This window comes from Rhinoderma darwinii, unplaced genomic scaffold, assembly GCF_050947455.1.
Source record: "Rhinoderma darwinii isolate aRhiDar2 unplaced genomic scaffold, aRhiDar2.hap1 Scaffold_1581, whole genome shotgun sequence".
Taxonomy (NCBI): domain Eukaryota; kingdom Metazoa; phylum Chordata; class Amphibia; order Anura; family Rhinodermatidae; genus Rhinoderma; species Rhinoderma darwinii.
Genome location: NW_027461984.1, coordinates 242,856 through 264,826, shown reverse-complemented (window position 1 = coordinate 264,826; position 21,971 = coordinate 242,856). Strand labels below are relative to the sequence as shown.

The following is a 21,971-nucleotide window of genomic DNA, read 5'->3' as shown; positions in this document are numbered from 1 at the left end:
TTGATGGTTGTTACCTCCGTGATCGCACGTGGTCAAGTCCATACCTACCTCATCATAAAGGGAGCAACAGGGACGAGACGGAGGAGAATCAGGACATGGTGAAGGAGACGCAGGGGAAGATCAGAGAATAACAAGCAGTATCTTTAGAATTGTTGCTGAATGAGAGGAAGAAAACTCCGAGATCGGGAGCCCGAGGTCTGGGCGGAGTTGTCGGCGGGTATGATGGTGGTCACATTGGGATGTCTGCTCTTAACTGAAAGTTTGACCATAATGTGGAAGATGGTAAAAAAGGTTTTTGTAGATACTTACGGAGGTTCCCGACACCCAAGGAATTGGGACACGATTTGTCACCACCCAGTAGTTGTCAGACAGAGCTGCCACGTCCGGATACGCCCGTCCACTGCGGTTGTAGTAACTCTCTGGTGGCAGCTTCACTGAGGACTTGAGATACTTCGATACTGCAGAAACCTTCAGGGGGGACCACAGATTCTCATCAATGGTGCCCTTTAGAATTTATTATAGAGTCCAGCACATCATGGCACCTTACCTGGTAGTCCGGCATAGGAAAAATATTGCTGAATCCTCCCCCGCTGATGTAATCTGTCACTTCATATGTCACCTGGAATGGATTCTTGAAAGATGTCCCACCAACAGTAGTCACATAAGGGCTGTGAAAAGACACAAAATATGGCCGGTATATAGAGTTCTGCCTGTAGAGCGAGCCGGGGTCCGGGAGGTTGTGTGGACCCCAGTCTAGAGCATGTTCCATTGTATAGTGGTCATTATCTTCTCACCTGGAGGCCGGGAAGCTCGGGCGAAACACATTTTTGCCTTTAGCAATTTGTCTGCATCCAGCGCCGTCATCACCTGAAACGGAATAGGTTTATTTTCAGTTACCTAGGGTAAAAAATGACTTTCTGCTAACGGCAGACTGACTGACGTCTCTGCGCATCCCGCCGCCCGGACACACGTCTCTGCGCACCCCGCCGCCCGGACTGACGTCTCTGCGCAGCCCGGACACACGTCTCTGCGCAGCCCACGGCCCGGACTGACGTCTCTGCGCAGCCCGCCGCCCGGACACGCGTCTCTGCGCAGCCCGCCGCCCGGACACTCGTCTCTGCGCAGCCCGGACACGCGTCTCTGCGCAGCCCGGACACGCGTCTCTGCGCAGCCCGGACACGCGTCTCTGCGCAGCCCGGACACGCGTCTCTGCGCAGCCCGGACACGCGTCTCTGCGCAGCCCGGACACGCGTCTCTGCGCAGCCCGCCGCCCGGACACGCGTCTCTGCGCAGCCCGCCGCCCGGACTCGCGTCTCTGCGCAGCCCGCCGCCCGGACTCGCGTCTCTGCGCAGCCCGCCGCCCGGACTCGCGTCTCTGCGCACCACCCCGCCGCCCGGACACGCGTCTCTGCGCACCACCCCGCTGCCCGGAAACGCGTCTCTGCGCACCACCCCGCCGCCCGGAAACGCGTCTCTGCGCACCACCCGCCGCCCGGACACGCGTCTCTGCGCACCACCCCGCCGCCCGGACACGCGTCTCTGCGCACCCCGACGCCCGGACACGCGTCTCCGCGCACCCCGACACGCGTCGCTGCGCACCCCGACGCCCGGACACGCGTCTCTGCGCACCCCAACGCCCGGACACGCGTCTCTGCGCACATTTGTTAGATCATTGATTTACTATTGGTTATAGAGGTCGAAATGCAAAATGCTGATAACATTTTGTAGGATTCTGCAGGCTTTCCGAGATGCTCCTCCACGAACAAGTTTGGAGAGGGAATGATGTGTGAGGGCGCTGTCCTAGCAGGAAGGAGAGGGAGCAATCCTCCACCCACGGAGAACTATCAGCGGAATATTACAGTGCGGAGCGTGCCGCGTTATTACAGATTAGCGGATTCTTATCCCACTGCTCATACGACCATTACAATGACAGCGGTCGTCATTTCACCGGTCCGGTCACTACACACGGCTCCAGAAGTCATGAGGATTGTAGATTAATTTCCTTGTTGGTCTGTGGTTACCTGATGCAAACAGGATGGTGAGCCCCCGAGCTGCCGCCTTCATGAACTCCACGTTGATTCTTTGCATAAAAGCCGCGGAGAGACTGTCCTCATCGTCACCATAACTGATGGTGTGAACCCAAGGGACAGCGGACAGGTTACTCAGTAATAACATCCAGTCTAAGAACGGTTCCTGCGACTCGTGGCGTCCTAAGGGATCAATCACATTAATCAACCAATGACATGAACGGGGTCTGAGGTCTCCTGCCTATAAACACTGAGAACCTCTGAACCCCGGGGACCCCCAGAAAAGGAGATACCAAAACAAGAAACAACTCACACGAGAACAATCTTATGGAGCAGAGACGGCCTAATCAATAAATGGCGGACAGAGACGTATATCGCATGTAACCAGATTTCCCAGACTCTCGCCCTCTCTCTCTCATTCTCTCATCCTCGCTCGCCCCCTCTCATTCTCTCTCATCCTCGCTCGCCCCCCTCTCATTCTCTCTCATCCTCGCTCGCCCCCCTCTCATCCTCGCTCGCGCTCTCTCTCATCCTCGCTCGCCCCTCTCATCCTCGCTCGCGCTCTCTCTCATCCTCGCTCGCCCCCCTCTCATTCTCTCTCATCCTCGCTCGCGCTCTCTCATTCTCTCATCCTCGCTTGCCCCCCTCTCATCCTCGCTCGCGCTCTCTCTCATCCACGCTCGCCCCTCTCATCCTCGCTCGCGCTCTCTCTCATCCTCGCTCGCCCCCCTCTCATCCTCGCTCGCCCCTCTCATCCTCGCTCGCGCTCTCTCATTCTCTCATCCTCGCTTGCCCCCCCTCTCATTCTCTCTCATCCTCGCTCTCATTCTCTCATCCTCGCTCGCCCCCCCTCTCATTCTCTCTCATCCTCGCTCGCCCCCCCTCTCATTCTCTCTCATCCTCGCTCGCCCCCCTCTCATTCCCTCTCATCCTCGCTCGCGCTCTCTCTCATCCTCGCTCGCCCCCCCCTCTCATCCTCGCTCGCCCCCCCCTCTCTCATCCTCGCCCGCCCCCCCTCTCACCCTCGCTCGCCCCCTCGCTCACCCTTGCTCGCCCCCTCGCTCGCCCCCTCGCTCACCCCCTCTCGCCTCCTCTCTCACCCTCGCTCGCCTCCTCTCTCACCCTCGCTCGCCCCCTCGCTCACCCTCGCTCGCCCCCTCGCTCATCCTCGCTCGCCCCCTCGCTCATCCTCGCTCGCCCCCTCGCTCATCCTCGCTCGCCCCCTCGCTCATCCTCGCTCGCCCCCTCTCATTCTCTCTCGCCCCCTCTCATTCTCTCGCCCCCTCTCTCATTCTCTCTCATCCTCGCTCACCCTCTCTCATCCTCGCTCGCCCCCCTCTCTAATCCTCGCTCGCCCCCTCGCTCATCCTCGCTCGCCCCCTCTCTCATTCTTGCTCGCCCCCTCTCATTCTCTCTCGCCCCCTCTCATTCTCTCTCGCCCTCTCTCATCCTCGCTCGCCCCTCTCTAATCCTCGCTCGCCCCCTCGCTCATCCTCGCTCGCCCCCTCTCTCATTCTTGCTCGCTCTCTCTCTCCCCTTCATTTCCTACGTGCAGTTGTTTCCGCTGCCCTCCTAGTTCCCCTATTTCTTTCTTAGAAGAGGAATTCTTGTGCAATGTGGTTTGTACTCTGAACCTTCTACAAACATTTAAAAATTGTAAGAAAACAAAACGGGAAAAAAAAAACACCTTGAGAAAGCCACATTGGATGACCGTACCGGCGTTGCTGATCACCCAGGTTGAAATGTTGGCGCCCATACTCATGATGTACTCCACATCCAAGCTGGCCTCCAGACCTGCCCGTCCGCCCTGCTGCCCGACCACATGATCCACTTCCAAGCGGTGCTCAAAACTTCCTCCAAAAAGGCTCATAAACTCGGAGAGGTCGGCCGGCTCGAAATACTGCTCTAAAAACTGAGGCGAGAGCGATCAAAGAATTAGTAGGACTAGGAGCGCCGCCCCCGCCCGCTCATTCTGTCCCTCGTACTCAGACTGATCAATGTTTCTCAGAGATTTTTGTGGGGGGGTGGGTCACAGCTTCACGAGTCGTATTCACGCCACATTTCACCTGCCCTCCTTTCCAACAAAGATCAGCTCATTCTGATCCTCCACCTACGGGCGCCCTGACACCACAATCAGTATGGCCAACAGCCTATGGGGACGACTACTGCCCCCAACAGCGATCTAGAGCTAAAGTGTCCAGAAGGTAGTTGTTTACCGTTGTGCGTGCGCTGCCTTTATCTATGTGCTGCCCGCGCTGCCCTCACTCCATGTTGGATGTTATAACGTGTTTTATCCTCTTCTCTATGCCCCAGTCCCTGGGAGGCAAAGTCCAGGTACAATTCCTTCCTTGGATGAGGCGGTCACTGATCTACATCCTCTTCTCCAGCTAAGGCCTCATTCTCCTCAAACAGGGCGAGATAAGGAGGCCAGGAACAGATTACACCTCTGCGTAGAAGCCGTAGGCGCCATAGAGGGGTCGGACCTCGCCTGTGATATCAGGATAGTCTTTGAATCCGGTCCCGATTGGGAACCTTTGACGTAATAATCTACAATACGCTGGAGCCTCCACAGGATATTTTCTTTTGCTCCTGATCTCTGGCAGCCCCTTATCAAGCCCAGGAATATTTCATGACACAATTGTTCATAGTAAAGGGGGTGTCATAGACCTCGTGTTCCCCCTCTTCTCTGGGATTTTAACTATTTGTGCCCCGTGTTAGGAGTGGGAGCTGCTGCCTTTGGACTAAAAGAAAATTTCAGGTTTGTCAAGTTTTTCCCTTAAGTGTCAGCAATAGATCAGGAGGACCTTTCGCCCGGCCCTGCTCATAGGTCAGGAGGACCTCTCGCCCGGCCCGGCTCATAGGTCAGGAGGACCTCTCGCCCGGCCCGGCTCACGTGGAGTCGTTATGTGTCTGGGCTTTACTGCTCCGTAGAAGGAGAATTCTGCGGACAGCTGCAAGGAGCTGGACGGACGGACGTCACCGGAGAACACCTCTAGTTAGGAGTAAAGGTCCTCTGACACTGGACAATTTTGGCCGATGCAGCGAGCGCTGATCCACGAAACATCATTGATCGGCGCTCGTTTGCTCCTCTCAGACGGAGCTCTGGATGGGGAGGAGGGGTCGTTACTCTGATCGCTCGTTACTCCTCATCCGTTATGTCGGCAGCGTGTTTACACACACGATGAGCTGCCGACAACCAGAATATTTAACTTTTTTAAAACGATGCGACCGGCGGATGATCCGGCGCTTTCTCATCTGCTGATCGCTGATCGGTTTACACAGGTAAATTATCGGCAATTAGCGTTCTATGAACTAATGATCTGCCCTAATCGCCCCGTGTAAAAGGGCCTTAATTGGGGGTGAAAGGGTTACCTGAGCACAGGCCTGACTATTGTTTGGATGTGTCCCGACATCACTGGCCGACAGGTTGTATCTTTGACGTAAGATGGTTGGAGTGACCCCCAGGTGAAATTCTGCAGTCATTTCCTCCTGCTTGTCATTCGCTCGTCTCAATACTCTCCTCTCTTCTGGAAAGCGGTGAAGTCCCCCTACTAAAAAGAGAGAGAGAAGGAGGGAGCATGAAATGTGCTACAGACACCCCCTGGTCTGTCCTTATTCTGCTTGTCTCCTGCGCACACTGCGACGTCCATCCCCCGCCTTGTCCATCCTCCGCCCCGCACTGCGACGTCCATCCTCCGCCCCGCACTGCACTGCGACGTCCATCCACCGCACTGCGACGTCCATCCCCCGCCCCGTCCATCCTCCGCCCCGCACTGCGACGTCCATCCTCCGCCCCGCACTGCACTGCGACGTCCATCCTCCGCACTGCGACGTCCATCCCCCGCCCCGTCCATCCTCCGCCCCGCACTGCGACGTCCATCCTCCGCCCCGCACTGCACTGCACTGCGACGTCCATCCTCCGCCTGCACTGCGACGTCTAGGCAATTACCGGTCACAGTACAGGCGGAGGATAGACTCCCCTGTACCACGGTTAACCGTTTTTCTCATTGGTAACTCACCAAAATCAATGTGCGATGCCACGTCCGGATCCAGCGAGTACAGTGAACTAGATCTGACGACGCTCTTGTCTCCCTTCACATAACGGACAAACTTGGCTCCAGGCAGCAGCTTCTCTGCAGTTCTGCAACATGAGATGGAGATGAATGGATGAAGAGGAGATCCGTCTGTCATAGGACTAGCGGGATCTGCGGGGGCCGTGAGTTCTGGCCATAAAAGGTCATTTTTAGGTTGGGGGTTATTTTGTATAATAAATTGTTTCTTATTCAAACACACAGTGTCCCCATACCCCCAGCCCTCTCTACCCTCCCGGGATTAGTTGGCCCCGTTGGGCCTTTTTCTATGGGTTGGTTCTCCCTTGGCTACTTGGAGGAATTGGACAGTTTGGATCATTTGGCCTTTCATATTTTTCTGTGGCACGCTGCCAGCAGGTAGGTGTGGGGTGACCCTGGCACAAGGCTGACCTGGCCTGTGTTTGGCATTGTAAGAAATCTCCAGTCACGATACGGTCACAATTAAGAACTCCATGTTCCTCCAGCCAGGTCCTAACAGTCCTCAGGGTTTCCACCGAAGGCTGCACAAGGGCCCGGAGCTGCTCCAGGGACAGAAACCGACCTGCAGGAGACACCAGAGAAGTCGTCACAAATTCAGACGCAACATCCACATTTATATGTGACCAAGCAGAGGTTCTGAGAAGTAACAAGGGTGGACTTGGCCAGGGGGACCGATAAAACAGTGGGCCCTCCATCCTTCTGTGGGCTGAGACCACCACACCCATTACCCTTGTATAAGAAAAGGGAAGAGGCGGCCATCTTCCTACTGCAGTGCCTGTGCACGGGTTCTCGACACACATGGGGCCAGCCTTATCTGGGACCCCAAAGCAACTATGCGGGCCGCCTCCATGGTCTGTACGTGTCTGGACCTCATTGCCACCCAAAGCGGCTTTATTTTGGAGGATGCAGCAGGCCAGAATATGCGCCATACACACCACCCAACTAGCCAATCAGATTGCAGCTGCACTAATGTAAAGTGCCCCTGGCACAAAGATGGTTCCATTATTAAGGTACTTGACTAGTGCTCTATCCTGGTTCTGGCCACCAAAAACAATCTGGGTCAGAATCTAGAGGTCGGACTCTTCTTGGTGGTTCCACGTTGTCTTCTAACCCTTGACCACCGCGCTGACACTCCAGCCTTAGGAAAGCTACAGAATTCCACTGATAAGATGAGGGACCTCCACTGGACTGCTAGGTGGTTCCCCATGATCCCTTGACCCCGAAAAACATAAGTCTTTGGGTCCAGCATAAAAACCGTGACCCGAAACAAGCTGTATGGGAAATATGGATCCTTTAGGTGACAAGTCTTTTCTGTGGGGCTTTTATCTGTCCGGCCAGAAGCGTTACAGTACGTAGGTTACAGGGTCGAAGGATTAGCCTCGATTATTACAACGCTCCACCCGGATTCCTTGGGGACTCTACACCTACTGCAGAATTCAACAGAATGGAAGTGATGCCAGTAATATCTGCTGAACAGGTGGAGCTGCGATTACGTGGCAACTGTATGGACTGCCCCTTGTGCCTCAGACTCCAGGTGACTGAGCTGCGTGTTCACATTAACTGTGCTACGTGCTGTCCGCTCTGTAACCACAACTGGATCCTGTTACTGCTGCTACATTATGTCTGGAAGCGGGTCAGCCTGGTACCGCCCTTAAAGCGGCTCTGTCAACAGATTATAAGTGCCCTGTCTCCTACATAATGTGATCAGCGCTGTAATGTAGATAACAATGGTCCTAGTAATAAAGAGACTGTCACCACATTATACGTGGCCTATATTGTACATAATGTGATCAGTGCTGTAAAGTAGATAACAGTGGCCCTAGTAATAAAGAGTCTCTGTCACCAGATTATAAGTGCCCTGTCTCCTACATAATGTGATCAGTGCTGTAATGTAGATAACAGTGGTCCTAGTAATAAAGAGGCTGCCACCAGATTATAAGTGTCCTGTCTCCTACATAATGTGATCAGCGCTGTAATGTAGATAACAGTGGCCCTAGTAATAAAGAGGCTGTCACCAGATTATAAGTGTCCTGTCTCCTACATAATGTGATCAGTGCTGTAATGTAGATAACAGTGGTCCTAGTAATAAAGAGGCTGTCACCAGATTATAAGTGCCCTGTCTCCTACATAATGTGATCAGTGCTGTAATGTAGATAACAGTGGTCCTAGTAATAAAGAGACTGTCACCATATTATAAGTGGCCTGTCTCCTCTACATTACAGCACTGATCACATTATGTAGGCGACAGGGCAATTATAATGTGGTGACAGAGCCTCTTTATTACTAGGACCACGGTTATCTACATTAAAGTGCCGATCACATCATGTAGGAGACAGGACACTTAATAAAGAGGCTGTAACCAGATTATAAGTGCCCTGTCTCCTACATAATGTGATCAGTGCTGTAATGTAGATAACAGTGGTCCTAGTAATAAAGAGGCTCTGTCACCACATTATAAGTGGCCTATATTGTACATGATGTGATCAGTGCTGTAATGTAGATAACAGTGGTCCTAGTAATAAAGAGGCTGTCACCAGATTATAAGTGCCCTGGCTCCTACATAATGTGATCAGTGCTGTAATGTAGATAACAGTGGTCCTAGTAATAAAGAGGCTCTGTCACCAGATTATAAGTGTCCTGTCTTCTACATAATGTGATCGGTGCTGTAATGTAGATAACAGTGGTCCTAGTAATAAAGAGGCTGTCACCACATTATAAGTGTCCTGTCTCCTACATAATGTGATCAGTGCTGTAATGTAGATAACAGTGGTCCTAGTAATAAAGAGGCTGTCACCAGATTATAAGTGTCCTGTCTCCTACATAATGTGATCAGTGCTGTAATGTAGATAACAGTGGTCCTTGTTAGGAAAAGGCTGTCACCACATTATAAGTGTCCTGTCTCCTACATAATGTGATCACCGCTGTAATGTAAATAACAGTGGTCCTAGTAATAAAGAGGCTGTCACCAGATTATAAGTGTCCTGTCTCCTACATAATGTGATCAGTGCTGTAATGTAGAGAACAGTGGTTTTTATTTTGAAAAACAATCATTTTTGAGCAGGTTATGAGCAATTTTAGATTTATGCTAATGACTTTTTTAATAGACAACTGGGCGTTTCTCTCCGTTCATGTCCATCTGTACTCACAGTACAGCGTGACCTCGCAAGATCACGCTGTGCTGTCACATACTCCCACATTACTGAAGTGTCTTGGGAGTTAATAGACATCACCTCCAGCCAGGACGCAATGTCTATTCACACTCCCGACACTTCCGTAAAGTTTCTGTGGGACTTAATCACATTAGAAGTGTCCTGTCTCCTACATAATCTGGTGACAGCCTCTTTATTACTAGGACCACTGTTATCTACATTACAGCGCTGATCACATTATGTAGGAGACAGGACACTTATAATCTGGTGACAGCCTCTTTATTACTAGGACCACTGTTATCTACATTACAGCACTGATCACATTATGTAGGAGACAGGACACTTATAATCTGGTGACAGCCTCTTTATTACTAGGACCACTGTTATCTACATTACAGCGCTGATCACATTATGTAGGAGACAGGACAATTATAATCTGGTGACAGCCTCTTTAATAGAGTTCTCCACTTTGGACAATCCCTACTTTGTAGAAGCAATAAGCAGATCACAACATCTCCCCTTGCGGAGACCCCGAGCGGTGGGCTGTAATCTGTGAGGAAGTCTGTCAGTAAGTGTTCAGCTTTCCTGCAGCGCCACCACAGGAGAAATAAAGTATTACACATGGTCTAGACATATCAATGTGTTGTCAGTGTCAGGGTATGTTCACACTCACTAATTACGGACGTAATTCTGGCGTTTTTGCCCCGAATTACGTCCGAAAATAGCGCCTCAATAGCGCTGACAAACATCTGCCCATTGAAAGCAATGGGCAGACGTTTGTCTGTTCACACGAGGCGTAATTTACGCGCCGCTGTCAAATGACGGCGCATAAATAGACGCCCGCGCCAAAGAAGTGACCTGTCACTTCTTTGGCCGTAATTGGAGCCGTTATTCATTGATTCCAATGAATAGCAGTGCCAATTATGCCCGTAATTGACGCGGCGTTCAAGTGCCTGCACATGCCGTTACGGCTGAAATTACGGGGATGTTTTCAGGCTGAAACATCCCCGTAATTTCAGCCGTTACGGATGCCCTCGTGTGAACATACCCTAATACAGGACCAGAGAGGGAGACGATCTATGTAACTGTAATATTGACGCTCACTTTCTGCAGATCCCCCCGTTACCAGACGGCAAATCCCGGTCACCCCCTGAAGGACACAACAGTCACGTCCCTCTCAGTGGATCATATATGACGCAACATATAGGAATGTAAGGATGGTACCATCCCCCTATAACCTGGTGTCCCCACCTACCGACTTCTGCCATTCTAATCCCTTTACTTCTGTTGTTACTTTGAGTAGAGAAGCCAAGTGCGCTTTGGTGACCTCCGATATCTGCCCCAGCATATACTGCCCCGTATCTCGGACCCGTACTTTATCCGCATTCAGCCCCTGCTCCCCCAATGTCCTTACAACCCCCGAGACCCCTCAGTGTCTATTTACTGTGCGCTAATCCTACGATTTCATGACTCCACAACGTTCTTCAGGGACATCTTACTATTGACTTATGGGATGTGAGGATGGGACTGGGACAAACACACGAGGAATTACAAGAAAGGGGGCGATCTCCTCAGTCATGGCATCCAGGAGAACAATCCTGAGCCCTCTTCATTATAGTCATACAACCGAGAAGAGAAAAAATGCCAACACACTAGAACATATGGGAAAATAGAAAAATTACTTTAATGAAAATGACACATGAATACATAAGATAAAAAGAATCCATAAACCAACAGGTTAAAAAAGACTAACACGCCATGCAATGTACAAGAAAGGTAACGTCTAAAATAGACAAGCAATGGTAGCAACCAAATGGTATGATCTAATGATCAGGGTACGTAAATACATAGATATGAGTAAATGTAACTGACTACAAATGTGTGTCAGATAAAGTAGTTAGAGAAAAAGTATATACTCTGGCAGACGAAGGCAGTTGCGCCGAAACGCGCGTTGGGGCAGACATATCGCCGTGCATTCATCTAGTTGATCAATGGGTATGTGTTTCATCTCCATACAATTTTTTGTATTCATTCACTAATGGTATTCATTTATGGTACTATGCTCTGTACCTTAGAGTATATACTTTTTCTCTAACTACTTTATCTGACACACATTTGTAGTCAGTTACATTTACTCATATCTATGTATTTACGTACCCTGATCATTAGATCATACCATTTGGTTGCTACCATTGCTTGTCTATTTTAGACGTTACCTTTCTTGTACATTGCATGGCGTGTTAGTCTTTTTTAACCTGTTGGTTTATGGATTCTTTTTATCTTATGTATTCATGTGTCATTTTCATTAAAGTAATTTTTCTATTTTCCCATATGTTCTAGTGTGTTGGCATTTTTTCTCTTCTCGGTTGTATATCATGCTTTGAATGCCTTAGGGGTATACACCCCCGGATCTGGTTCATATTTGTATATATGCTCGCTGACAGCCGCATTTTTACTTCATTTTGAACCATTCTAGATCCATGCTGTGCTTTTCGGTCATACTCTTCATTATAGTCATTTACCGTAATGGGGGGAGTCGGGGTCGGACACTCTTCCCACAAGCTCTTCCAACTTCTCCACATTCTGCTGCTTCAGAGCAAATGTCAGGATGACGGAGTCATTGTTGGGGAGACGTTCTGCTGGAGACCATCCTCGGGGGACCCTGGACAAGACATGCAGATTATTACAGCGCCTGCGCAGATCATTCGTAGCCAGGACCTGTAATGGCGGCTGCACCAGGTCATCCAGGATTAGAAAGACGCGGCCGCTCTCCAGCATTTCTGGACTGATTGGATTTTTATACTTTACATAAGAAGTTGGCCATTTTTGAGTGTCATTTGACATCTACATGAAAAGATTCTCAGACATGAAGTAGTTAATATCTTCCCCCTGTCCATGGCTTGTCTGATATTGCAGCTCTGCTGAAGTCAATGGGACGGATCTACGAGAGCACACACAGCAGGGTTCTGAAGACGCCGGCCATGTTTCCCGATCCTGGACAATCCCTTTAAGCAGGCAGGAAAGTGATCGGCTGTCAGGCTGATACTTTTATTGAGACTTGCTCAGTACTCAGAGGCGGCAGCAGATTTCAGGACATTCCACCATCTTTAGGAGACTACAGAAAAAACGCATACAACGGCAGCGCCAATGGTGAAGTGTGCGCAAAGTTATAACTAGTCTACAGTGGACGCTACCGCACGCACGCCACAAAGACAATCATCATTCAGTCACTGTGGTTATGGTGTGGAGGTATTATTCACTAACAGTATGGGGGTATTATTCACTAACAGTATGGGGGTATTATTCAGTCACTATGTGGTTATGGTGTGGTGGTATTATTCAGTAACAGTATGGGGGTATTAGTCAGTCACTATGTGGTTATGGTGTGGAGGTATTATTCAGTAATAGTATGGGGGTATTATTCAGTCACTATGTGGTTATGGTGTGGAGGTATTATTCAGTAATAGTATGGGGGTATTAGTCAGTCACTATGTGGTTATGGTGTGGGGGTATTATTCAGTAACAGTATGGGGGTATTAGTCAGTCACTATGTGGTTATGGTGTGGTGGTATTATTCAGTAACAGTATGGAGGTATTATTCAGTCACTATGGGGTTATGGTGTGGAGGTATTATTCAGTAACAGTATGGGAGTATTATTCAGTTGCAGTATGGGGGTATTATTCAGTCACTATGTGGTTATGGTGTGGAGGTATTATTCAGTAACAGTATGGGGGTATTATTCAGTCACTATGTGGTTATGGTGTGGTGGTATAAGTCAGTAACAGTATGGGGGTATTATTCAGTCACTATGTGGTTATGATGTGGTGGTATTATTCAGTAACAGTATGGAGGTATTATTCAGTCACTATGTGGTTATGGTGTGGAGGTATTATTCAGTAACAGTATGGTGGTATTATTCAGTCACTATGTGGTTATGGTGTGGTGGTATTATTCAGTAACAGTATGGAGGTATTATTCAGTAACAGTATGGAGGTATTATTCAGTCACTATGTGGTTATGATGTGGTGGTATTATTCAGTAACAGTATGGGGGTATTATTCAGTCACTATGTGGTTATGGTGTGGTGGTATTATTCAGTAACAGTATGGGGGTATTAGTCAGTCACTATGTGGTTATGGTGTGGTGGTATTATTCAGTAACAGTATGGGGGTATTATTCAGTCACTATGTGGTTATGGTGTGGCGGTATTATTCAGTAACAGTATGGGGGTATTATTCAGTCACTATGTGGTTATGGTGTGGCGGTATTATTCAGTAACAGTATGGGGGTATGATTCAGTCACTATGTGGTTATGGTGGGGAGGTATTATTCAGTAACAGTATGGGGGTATTAGTCAGTCACTATGTGGTTATGGTGTGGAGGTATTATTCAGTAACAGTATGGGGGTATTATTCAGTCACTATGTGGTTATGGTGTGGTGGTATTATTCAGTAACAGTATGGTGGTATTATTCAGTCACTATGTGGTTATGGTGTGGTGGTGTTATTCAGTAATAGTATGGGGGTATTATTCAGTCACTATGTGGTTATGATGTGGTGGTATTATTCAGTAACAGTATGGAGGTATTATTCAGTCACTATGTGGTTATGGTGTGGAGGTATTATTCAGTAACAGTATGTGGATATTATTCAGTCACTATGTGGTTATGGTGTGGGGGTATTATTCAGTAACAGTATGGGGGTATTATTCAGTCACTATGTGGTTATGGTGTGGAGGTATTATTCAGTAACAGTATGGTGGTATTATTCAGTCACTATGCGGTTATGGTGTGGTGGTATTATTCAGTAACAGTAAGGGGGTATTATTCAGTCACTATGTGGTTATGGTGTGGTGGTGTTATTCAGTAATAGTATGGGGGTATTATTCAGTCACTATGTGGTTATGATGTGGTGGTATTATTCAGTAACAGTATGGAGGTATTATTCAGTCACTATGTGGTTATGGTGTGGAGGTATTAGTCAGTAACATTATGGGGGTATTATTCAGTCACTATGTGGTTATGGTGTGGAGGTATTATTCAGTAACAGTATGGGGGTATTATTCAGTCACTATGTGGTTATGGTGTGGTGGTATTATTCAGTAACAGTATGGGGTTATTATTCAGTCACTATGTGGTTATGGTGTGGTGGTATTATTCAGTAACAGTATGGGGTATTATTCAGTCACTATGTGGTTATGGTGTGGAGGTATTATTCAGTAACAGTATGGGGGTATTATTCAGTCACTATGTGGTTATGGTGTGGAGGTATTATTCAGTAACAGTATGGGTGTATTATTCAGTCACTATGTGGTTATGGTGTGGGGGTATTATTCAGTAACAGTATGGGGGTATTATTCAGTCACTATGTGGTTATGGTGTGGAGGTATTATTCAGTAACAGTATGGGGTATTATTCAGTCACTATGTGGTTATGGTGTGGGGGTATTATTCAGTAACAGTATGGGGGTATTATTCAGTCACTATGTGGTTATGGTGTGGAGGTATTATTCAGTAACAGTATGGAGGTATTATTCAGTCACTATGTGGTTATGATGTGGTGGTATTATTCAGTAACAGTATGGGGGTATTATTCAGTCACTATGTGGTTATGGTGTGGGGGTATTATTCAGTAACAGTATGGGGGTATTATTCAGTCACTATGTGGTTATGGTGTGGCGGTATTATTCAGTAACAGTATGGTGGTATTATTCAGTCACTATGTGGTTATGGTGTGGTGGTATTATTCAGTAACAGTATGGGGGTATTATTCAGTCACTATGTGGTTATGGTGTGGGGGCATAATTCAGTAACAGTATGGGGGTATTATTCAGTCACTATGTGGTTATGGTGTGGGGGTATTATTCTGTAACAGTATGGGGGTATTATTCAGTCACTATGTGGTTATGGTGTGGAGGTATTAGTCAGTAACTGTATGGGGGTATTATTCAGTCACTATGTGGTTATGGTGTGGTGGTATTATTCAGTAACAGTATGGAGGTATTATTCAGTCACTATGTGGTTATGGTGTGGTGGTATTATTCAATAATAGTATGGGGGTATTATTCAGTCACTATGTGGTTATGGTGTAGAGATATTATTCAGTAACAGTATGGAGGTATTATTCAGTCACTATGTGGTTATGGTGTAGAGATATTATTCAGTAACAGTATGGAGGTATTATTCAGTCACTATGTGGTTATGGTGTGGTAGTATTATTCAGTAACAGTATGGGGGTATTATTCAGTCACTATGTGGTTATGGTGTGGAGGTATTATTCAGTATCAGTATGGGGGTATTATTCAGTCACTGTGTGGTTATGGTGTGGTGGTATTATTCAGTAACAGTATGGGGGTATTATTCAGTCACTATGTGGTAATGGTGTGGTGGAATTATTCAGTAACAGTATGGGGGTATTATTCAGTCACTATGTGGTTATGGTGTGGTGGTATTATTCAGTAACAGTATGGGGTATTATTCAGTCACTATGTGGTTATGGTGTGGTGGTATTATTCAGTAACAGTATGGGGTATTATTCAGTCACTATGTGGTTATGGTGTGGTGGTATTATTCAGTAACAGTATGGGGTATTATTCAGTCACTATGTGGTTATGGTGTGGAGGTATTATTCAGTAACAGTATGGGGTATTATTCAGTCACTATGTGATTATGGTGTGGCGGTATTATTCAGTAACAGTATGGGGGTATTATTTAGTCACTATGTGGTTATGGTGTGGCGGTATTATTCAGTAACAGTATGGTGGTATTATTCAGTCACTATGTGGTTATGGTGTGGAGGTATGATTCAGTAACAGTATGGGGGTATTAGTCAGTCACTATGTGGTTATGGTGTGGAGGTATTAGTAACAGTATGGGGGTATTATTCAGTCACTATGTGGTTATGGTGTGGTGGTATTATTCAGTCACTATGTGGTTATGGTGTGTAGGTATTATTCAGTAACAGTATGGGGGTATTATTCAGTCACTATGTGGTTATGGTGTGGTGATATTATTCAGTAACAGTATGGGGGTATTATTCAGTCACTATGTGGTTATGGTGTGGTGGTATTATTCAGTAACAGTATGGGGGTATTAGTCAGTAACAGTATGGGGGTATTAGTCAGGCACTATGTGGTTATGGTGTGGAGGTATTATTCAGTGACAGTATGGTGGTATTATTCAGTCACTATGTGGTTATGGTGTGGTGGTATTATTCAGTAACAGTATGGGGGTATTATTCAGTCACTATGTGGTTATGGTGTGGGGGTATTATTCAGTAACAGTATGTGGATATTATTCAGTAACAGTATGGGGGTATTAGTCAGTCACTATGTGGTTATGATGTGGAGGTATTATTCAGTAACAGTATGGGGGTATTAGTCAGTCACTATGTGGTTATGATGTGGGGGTATTATTCAGTAATAGTATGGGGGTATTATTCAGTCACTATGTGGTTATGGTGTGGAGGTATTATTCAGTCACTATGTGGTTATGGTTTGGTGGTATTATTCAGTCACTATGTGGTTATGGTGTGGGGGTATTATTCAGTAACAGTATGGAGGTATTATTCAGTCACTATGTGGTTATGGTGTGGTGGTATTATTCAGTAACAGTATGGGGGTATTATTCAGTCACTATGTGGTTATCGTGTGGCGGTATTATTCAGTAACAGTATGGGGGTATTAGTCAGTCACTATGTGATTATGGTGTGGTAGTATTATTCAGTAGCAGTATGGAGGTATTATTCAGTCACTATGTGGTTATGGTGTGGTAGTATTATTCAGTAACAGTATGGGGGTATTATTCAGTCACTATGTGGTTATGGTGTGGTGGTATTATTCAGTAACAGTATGGGGGTATTATTCAGTCACTATGTGGTTATGGTGTGGTGGTATTATTCAGTAACAGTATGGTGGTATTATTCAGTCACTATGTGGTTATGGTGTGGAGGTATTATTCAGTAACAGTATGGGGGTATTATTCAGTCATTATGTGGTTATGGTGTGGTGGTATTATTCAGTAACAGTATGGGGGTATTATTCAGTCACTATGTGGTTATGGTGTGGCGGTATTATTCAGTAACAGTATGGGGGTATTATTCAGTCACTATGTGGTTATGGTGTGGCAGTATTATTCAGTATCAGTATGGGGGTATTATTCAGTCACTATGTGGTTATGGTGTGGAGGTATTATTCAGTAACAGTATGGGGGTATTATTCAGTCACTATGTGGTTATGGTGTGGCGGTATTATTCACTAACAGTGTGGGGGTATTATTCAGTCACGCTGTGGTTATGGTGTGGTGTTATTATTCAGTAACAGTATGGGGGTATTATTCAGTCACTATGTGGTTATGGTGTGGGGGTATTATTCAGTAATAGTATGGCGGTATTATTCAGTCACTATGTGGTTATGGTGTGGTGGTATTATTCAGTAACAGTATGGGGGTATTAGTCAGTCACTATGTGGTTATGGTGTGGTGGTATTATTCAGTAACAGTATGGAGGTATTATTCAGTCACTATGTGGTTATGGTGTGGTGGTATTATTCAGTAACAGTATGGAGGTATTATTCAGTCACTATGTGGTTACGGTGTGGAGGTATTATTCAGTAACAGTATGGGGGTATTATTCAGTCACTGTGGTTATGGTGTGGTGGTATTATTCAGTAACAGTATGGGTGTATTATTCAGTCACTATGTGGTTATGGTGTGGCGGTATTATTCACTAACAGTGTGGGGGTATTATTCAGTCACGCTGTGGTTATGGTGTGGTGTTATTATTCAGTAACAGTATGGGGGTATTATTCAGTCACTATGTGGTTATGGTGTGGGGGTATTATTCAGTAATAGTATGGCGGTATTATTCAGTCACTATGTGGTTATGGTGTGGTGGTATTATTCAGTAACAGTATGGAGGTATTATTCAGTCACTATGTGGTTATGGTGTGGTGGTATTATTCAGTAACAGTATGGAGGTATTATTCAGTCACTATGTGGTTACGGTGTGGAGGTATTATTCAGTAACAGTATGGGGGTATTATTCAGTCACTGTGGTTATGGTGTGGTGGTATTATTCAGTAACAGTATGGGTGTATTATTCAGTAACAGTATGGGTGTATTATTCAGTAACAGTATGGGGGTATTATTCAGTCACTGTGGTTATGGTGTGGTGGTATTATTTAGTAACAGTATGGTGGTATTATTCAGTAACAGTATGGGAGTATTATTCAGTAACAGTATGGGGGTATTATTCAGTCACTATGTGGTTATGGTGTGGTGGTATTATTCAGTAACAGTATGGAGGTATTATTCAGTCACTATGTGGTTATGGTGTGGTGGTATTATTCAGTAACAGTATAGGGGTATTATTCAGTCACTATGTGGTTATAGTGTGGTGGTATTATTCAGTAACAGTATGGGGTATTATTCAGTCACTATGTGGTTATGGTGTGGGGGTATTATTCAGTCATTATGTGGTTATGGTGTGGTGGTATTAGTCAGTAACAGGATGGGGGTATTAGTCAGTCACTATGTGGTTATGGTGTGGTGGTATTATTCAGTAACAGTATGGGGGTATTATTCAGTCACTATGTGGTTATGGTGTGGTGGTATTAGTCAGTAACAGGATGGGGGTATTAGTCAGTCACTATGTGGTTATGGTGTGGGGGTATTATTCAGTAACTGTATGGGTGTATTATACAGTCACTATGTGGTTATGGTGTGGAGGTATTATTCAGTAACAGTATGGTGGTATTATTCAGTCACTATGTGGTTATGGTGTGGTGGTATTATTCAGTAACAGTATGGGGGTATTATTCAGTCACTATGTGGTTATGGTGTGGTGGTATTATTCAGTAACAGTATGGGGGTATTATTCAGTCACTATGTGGTTATGGTGTGGAGGTATTATTCAGTAACAGTATGGGGGTATTATTCAGTCACTATGTGGTTATGGTGTGGTGGTATTATTCAGTAACAGTATGGGGGTATTATTCAGTCACTATGTGGTTATGGTGTGGAGGTATTATTCAGTAACAGTATGGGGGTATTATTCAGTCACTATGTGGTTATGGTGTGGCGGTATTAGTCAGTAACAGTATGGGGGTATCATTCAGTCACTATGTGGTTATGGTGTGGAGGTATTATTCAGTAACAGTATGGGGGTATTATTCAGTCACTATGTGGTTATGGTGTGGCGGTATTAGTCAGTAACAGTATGGGGGTATCATTCAGTCACTATGTGGTTATGGTGTGGAGGTATTATTTAGTAACCGTATGGGGGTATTATTCAGTCACTATGTGGTTATGGTGTGGGGGTATTATTCAGTAACAGTATGGGGGTATTATTCAGTCACTATGTGGTTATGGTGTGGTGGTATTATTCAGTAACAGTATGGAGGTATTATTCAGTCACTGTGTGGTTATGGTGTGGGGGTATTATTCAGTAACAGTATGGCGATATTATTCAGTCACTAGGTGGTTATGGTGTGGTGGTATTATTCAGTAGCAGTATGGGTGTATTATTCAGTCACTATGTGGTTATGGTGTGGAGGTATTATTCAGTAACAGTATGGGGGTATTATTCAGTAACAGTATGGGGGTATTATTCAGTCACTATGTGGTTATGGTGTGGAGGTATTATTCAGTAACAGTATGGAGGTATTATTCAGTCACTATGTGGTTATGGTGTGGAGGTATTATTCAGTAACAGTATGGGGGTATTATTCAGTAACAGTATGGGGGTATTATTCAGTCACTATGTGGTTATGGTGTGGGGTATTATTCAGTAACAGTATGGGGGTATTATTCAGTCACTATGTGGTTATGGTGTGGGGGTATTATTCAGTAACAGTATGGGGTATTATTCAGTCACTATGTGGTTATGGTGTGGTGGTATTATTCAGTAACAGTATGGGGGTATTATTCAGTCACTATGTGGTTATGGTGTGGGGGTATTATTCAGTAACAGTATGGGGTATTATTCAGTCACTATGTGGTTATGATGTGGGGGTATTATTCAGTAACAGTATGGGGTTATTATTCAGTCACTGTGGTTATAGTGAGGGGGTATTACTCAGTAACAGTATGGGGGTATTAGTCAGTCACTATGTGGTTATGGTGTGGAGGTATTATTCAGTAACAGTATGGCGGTATTATTCAGTCACTATGTGGTTATGGTGTGGTGGTATTATTCAGTAACAGTATGGGGGTATTATTCAGTCACTATGTGGTTATGGTATGGTGGTATTACTCAGTGACTGAATAATACCCCCATACTGTTACTGAATAATACCCCCATACTGTTACTATGTGGTTATGGTGTGGAGGTATTATTCAGTAACAGTATGGGGGTATTATTCAGTCACTATGTGGTTATGGTGTGGTGGTATTATTCAGTAACAGTATGGGGGTATTATTCAGTCACTATGTGGTTATGGTGTGGTGGTATTATTCAGTAACAGTATGGGGGTATTATTCAGTCACCATGTGGTTATGGTGTGGGGGTATTATTCAGTAACAGTATGGGGGTATTATTCAGTCACTATGTGGTTATGGTGTGGGGGTATTATTCAGTAACGGTATGGGGGTATTATTCAGTCACTATGTGGTTATGGTGTGGGGGTATTATTCAGTAACAATATGGAGGTATTATTCAGTCACTATGTGGTTATGGTGTGGGGGTATTATTCAGTAACAGTATGGGGGTATTATTCAGTCACTATGTGGTTATGGTGTGGAGGTATTATTCAGTAACAGTATGGGGATATTAGTCAGTTACTATGTGGTTATGGTGTGGTGGTATTATTCAGTAACAGTATGGGGGTATTATTCAGTCCCTATGTGGTTATGGTGTGGTGGTATTATTCAGTAATAGTATGGGGGTATTATTCAGTCACTATGTGGTTGTGGTGTGGTGGTATTATTCAGTAACAGTATGGGGGTATTATTCAGTCACTATGTGGTTATGGTGTTGTGGTATTATTCAGTAACAGTATGGGGGTATTATTCAGTCACTATGTGGTTATGGTGTGGTGGTATTATTCAGTAACAGTATGGGGGTATTAGTCAGTCACTATGTGGTTATGGTGTGGAGGTATTATTCAGTAACTGTATGGGGGTATTATTCAGTCACTATGTGGTTATGGTGTGGAGGTATTATTCAGTAACAGTATGGAGGTATTATTCAGTAACAGTATGGGGGTATTATTCAGTCACTATGTGGTTATGGTGTGGTGGTATTATTCAGTAACAGTATGGGGGTATTATCAGTCACTGTGTGGTTATGGTGTGGAGGTATTATTCAGTAACAGTATGGGGGTATTATTCAGTCACTAGGTGGTTATAGTGTGGTGGTATTATTCAGTAACAGTATGGGGGTATTATTCAGTCACTATGTGGTTATGGTGTGGAGGTATTATTCAGTAACAGTATGGGGGTATTATTCAGTCACTATGTGGTTATGGTGTGGAGGTATTATTCAGTAACAGTATGGGGGTATTATTCAGTCACTAGGTGGTTATGGTGTGGTGGTATTATTCAGTAACAGTATTGGGTATAATTCAGTCACTGTGTGGTTATGGTGTGGCGGTATTATTCAGTAACAGTATGGGGGTATTATTCAGTCACTGTGGTTATGGTGTGGTGGTATTATTCAGTAACAGTATGGGGGTATTATTCAGTCACTATGTGGTTATGATGTGGCAGTCTTATTCAGTAACGGTATGGT

At 45.7% G+C, this 21,971-nt stretch overlaps 1 protein-coding gene across 1 annotated transcript in view; it reads right to left on the bottom strand.

The window, feature by feature from the left end:
- TPP1 (tripeptidyl peptidase 1) overlaps positions 1-21,971 on the bottom strand; it is a 55,078-nt gene that overhangs the window by 2,513 nt on the left and 30,594 nt on the right. The window contains exons 3-11 of the mRNA XM_075848037.1: positions 11,769-11,908; positions 6,509-6,659; positions 6,047-6,168; positions 5,400-5,578; positions 3,744-3,939; positions 2,022-2,210; positions 795-867; positions 548-668; positions 310-468 (exon numbers count right to left, since the gene is read on the bottom strand). Coding sequence (XP_075704152.1) covers positions 310-468; positions 548-668; positions 795-867; positions 2,022-2,210; positions 3,744-3,939; positions 5,400-5,578; positions 6,047-6,168; positions 6,509-6,659; positions 11,769-11,908 — 1,330 coding nt within the window. The remainder of the gene's footprint in view (positions 1-309; positions 469-547; positions 669-794; positions 868-2,021; positions 2,211-3,743; positions 3,940-5,399; positions 5,579-6,046; positions 6,169-6,508; positions 6,660-11,768; positions 11,909-21,971) is intronic.